This window comes from Perca fluviatilis, chromosome 7, assembly GCF_010015445.1.
Source record: "Perca fluviatilis chromosome 7, GENO_Pfluv_1.0, whole genome shotgun sequence".
Classification (NCBI taxonomy): Eukaryota; Metazoa; Chordata; class Actinopteri; order Perciformes; family Percidae; genus Perca; species Perca fluviatilis.
The window spans coordinates 18,457,501-18,461,616 of NC_053118.1; the positions used below are offsets into that span (position 1 = coordinate 18,457,501).

Consider the following 4,116-nt stretch of genomic DNA (forward strand, 5'->3'; position numbering starts at 1 on the left):
CCTCCTATAGAAGACCATTCCAAACACTTCAGCTAAGATGATTACAAACAGGAGTTGACACTGCAATGGATGCTGACCGAGAGCTTGATCCTGGCGATGTAGAAACATTTTAGGCTCAATTAAAAGTATTAATAAATGTAATATACACAACTTAATGTATGATCGAACTGCATACCCAGACATGAACAGAACAGATGAATTGTGTAGCTCTAACCTTTCACAGTCATCTGGACTGTGCTGGCTCGTTGCTTGCTGAGCCAGGAGATGGCAGTACAGGTTAGGCTTTTGACCCCGTCTCCTCCACTCTTCTCTCTGTCTCCGGGGTACAAAGGACATCCTGCCTTCTCCACCATGGTTTCAAAACTCTGCAGCCAAATACTGGCCATGCCCCGCTGTCAGCTGTCACACACCATCCTCACTGAGAAGAACTGGTAAACGCATCACATTCTTCTTTGCTCACTTAGCTGTTATGTCCAATAATCAGGTCACATAAAGAATAATTGTGGGTCTGAAAGTGGAGATCGTCGTTTGCACCCTACATGAGGGACAAGTGAAACTGGAAGCCCGTTCAGTGGTGAAGAGTCGGATATAAAGCAGGACACCTTTCTGCAGACTTTGGTGGGAATGAAAACCTGTGGACTCTTGGCACTCCGTGTCAGAAAGTGGTGTATCCCTGCCCTGTCAGATTAAAATATATAATTCTTAATTTTTTCATTTTTTTTATTTTTTTTTTCATTGCACTCTTCTATTACAGCACCAGGATACTGTATCCACTGGCATACTGCTTTAAAACCTTTTTCAAAATAGAGACTATAAAACCTACATCAGCAGGACAATAAAGGGAATTTTTAATTGCCATATTCACATGCTATGTAGCTTTCGTTTCCCCTAAAATAACTCAAGCCTGTTAGATCTTGTGTGTTATTGTAACGGCCTTCAATAAAAAGAAGAAATTAAACTGAAGGGTTGGTGCTGGCAGAAAAAAACCTATTGAGTCACACCTTATCCCCCCAAGCCATTATAGCTTTAAGACACCACTGTTTAGAATTAATAGAAGTTGTCTAATAAAAAAACTAAACACTGACCCAATCATTTGTTGCAGGTAACAAAACCTCAGTTTCATTTCACGTTAATTTAAAGGGCGTTTTTATTTTATTTTTAAGATTCACATTTAGTCACTATTCAGGGATGTATGAAGGAGTGGTCTGAGGATGAAGACAACCCCTTCTCAGGAGAACTACTTTTGCCCTTAACAGATCAAACTGAAACTCAGTAGAATCCTGCCATCACAGAATGCATCTCCTGATGCTGATCTTTGGGATTGTGCTTCTCCCTAAAGGCAAGTTTTTGTTTTATCTGTTTCTTTAAACTGTTTAATCTTAAAAATAGAGAAGGATTGTACATGATTGTCATATGCCACATACCAGTAGGCAACTGTATGCCCAACATATACATGTTATTGGTTAGTTTTACTTGTCACTGCTATTGCTTTTTGTTCTTCACCTGTTCGTCCACGGATGATTTGACCTCTTTTCTATTCCGTTGAAAAACAAGCAAAAAAATGTCAAAACTTCACTTTGCAACCACCTTCATGCTGTACAACACATTTTTTTTTGTATCTGCACTCATAATTTTTATTTTACCTCAGAGTTAAGGTGTCAAAATTATTATTATTTTTTTAAGTTTAAAGTTTGAAAGTTTTGTGATTTCTCAGCCTACACCTTGAAATGTTATGAGTGTACACCGGGAATCTCAGGAACCTGCACAGATACATCAAAAGAATGCCCTTTGCAGGGTCAACAGTGTGGGGCAATTAAAGTCACTTCATATGCAGGTATAATAATTTGTGTTGCATTGTTTTTATTGTTAAAATGCTTTGTGCAGTCCCAGTTTACAAAGGTTCCTCTTTTGTTGCAGGTGGTTCAAAAATTCTTGATGTCAACTCAAAAAGCTGTGCTTTGGCTGAAGAGTGTGTTGAGGCCTCTGTCAACTTTGGAATAGCCAACACCGTAATAACCAGCAACTGTTGCACCTCCGATCTCTGCAACACCCAACCTGCCCCTGGTAACTTACTGACTGTATATTGTCTCTTGGTATTTAGCCGCTTCTTTTAAATGAGAGCTGTTTTAGTTGCATAAGGAATAGCTGTTAAAAATGTGAAAACTACTCTCCTTAAAAGTTAGTGTTGGTTTCACTTATTTATTATTTAAAAAAAAAAACTCAGATTTTACTGACTAAAAAAATGCATTTGTTTTAAAAATACAGTATATATAAGATGTATATACTGTATAGTGCCATATGGACATTGTGAATGTAGGTTTAGTGAATTGGTGATGCCAGTCCATGTATCAGAACCTGAGACAATATGTTTGGAGTTGATATTGTTGAGACAAGACTTAAGTTCCAAGACAAGCCAGTAGAGGGGAATATGACTTTCCATCACCATCTCTTATAGAGGAGCTCAAGGGCATGATACCCCCAACTGCCACAGTGCAGCTGTGTGTGTGTGTGTGTGTGTGTGCGTGCGTCCGTGCGTGCGTGCGTGCGTGCGTGTGTGTGTGTGTGTGTGTGTGTGTGTGAGAGAGAGATGGAGAGAGGGGAAGACTCATGTGCAGGATGTCAGACTTTATCTCAGCAATATAAAGCATGCCCTTTATCAACAATGTAAAAAATTCAATGAATTTGAGAGAGAGAGAGAGAGAGAAAAAAAAAAAAAAAAAAAAAAAAAAAAAAAAAAAAAAAAAAAACCCACTGAATTTCCAGGTTAAAGTCAATCTTAATTTATTATCTATAGGCCAATCATAGCTTAATGTAAAAACAATCTACTTATTATAATTAGATATTAAGCAAACAAATAGCATACATCTTTGCATTTTGTATATCTGAATTACTACATCCACAAACAATATGAACAATGAATGTTAATATTTTTTACATTGTGTAAATCAGTAGGGAGTGTCCATTAGACTGCTGGACATAGAAAGCTTTGAAAAAGGAACTGAATAAGAAAAGTGCATTCAAGCCACCACTCAACCCCCCTCTACATCCCCAAACAATATGAACAATGGATGTTTTTTGTTACAGAACCCAGCAAATACAATCCAAATGGTAAAAAGTGCTTCTCCTGTGACGGACAAAAGTGCACCAACACTCTAAACTGTGAGGGGAATGAGGACTACTGCATCTCAACAACAGGTAACAACCTACAGCATTAAACATCTAACTCTGTTTGAATGGATGTCCAAAACATTAAGTTCTCACCTTAAAAATTATTTTAATTCTCCCAGTGAATGCAGGAGGTCAAACAGTGACCATGAAGGGCTGTGCCTCCAAGACGATTTGCTCAACGCAAACCACACAGACTACAGGAGCCCTTGGAACAGAAATTAGCTGCTGTCAGGGGAACTTCTGCAACAGCGCCAGCAGCACAAGTGCTGGCCTTCTGCTCCTGGTGGCACCGCTGGTCTCTTTGGTCATGCTCTCCTAACTGGTGGAGACGGCAGCATCACCACTCAGCTTTTCTCTCATCTTTGCATGGCCTCATACTGCTGCTCACACCCCGGTCCCAATCCTTTCAACCAATGAGTGAGAAAGTTTAGCAAGCAAAGTATGATAATATAATTGAGTAAAATAGTCTTTTCACTTGTCTCTTGCCTCATACAGTTTCTTGCAGGATCATTTTCTTTTTTTTTTATGTTGCCTATAGACCATTTCACTGTTTTTGTTCTGAGTGCTATTATTATTCTGAAACCTACTTTTAATGTTAATTATCAAGAATATTTTGAAGTTACTGATAAATGCAGAATAAATAAAAATCTTAAAATTCTGCTGTTTATTCCGATTGTATTTCTGTTTTCTTGAGTAATCTAGGCCTTTATTATTTCTGAGTCTCGTTTAAAATACATTTGTCTCACATAATCATTAAGGATACTCAGTTTCAAAGTTGAAGCATGTCATACTTTGCTGTCACAGTGTGTGCAGGTCTTTAACATGTCAAAGATTGAGCATTAATAACATTAATATATAATAAATACAGAAAGGGCTCTCAATGTTACTCAATCATAAACTAATTTTCAACAAATGCCCATTTATGTACCGTATCATTTCTTTATTTTA

The 4,116-nt window shown here is 37.8% G+C and overlaps 1 protein-coding gene across 3 annotated transcripts; it reads left to right on the plus strand.

Moving 5' to 3' along the window:
• Nucleotides 1-329: 329 nt before the first annotated feature.
• Nucleotides 330-3,826, plus strand: LOC120562807 (urokinase plasminogen activator surface receptor-like). Of its 3 annotated transcripts, XM_039806708.1 has the most exons (6): nucleotides 330-431; nucleotides 1,257-1,339; nucleotides 1,715-1,834; nucleotides 1,918-2,064; nucleotides 3,085-3,195; nucleotides 3,288-3,826. In XM_039806708.1, the coding sequence occupies exons 2-6, from the start codon at nucleotides 1,294-1,296 to the stop codon at nucleotides 3,485-3,487; spliced, it is 624 nt and encodes a 207-aa protein (XP_039662642.1). In that variant the 5' UTR covers nucleotides 330-431; nucleotides 1,257-1,293; the 3' UTR covers nucleotides 3,488-3,826. The 3 variants fall into 3 exon arrangements, with proteins under 3 accessions (XP_039662642.1, XP_039662643.1, XP_039662644.1); XM_039806709.1 differs by lacking the exon at nucleotides 1,715-1,834; XM_039806710.1 differs by lacking the exons at nucleotides 330-431; nucleotides 1,715-1,834 and having other exon boundaries at nucleotides 1,194-1,339.
• Nucleotides 3,827-4,116: the final 290 nt, after the last annotated feature.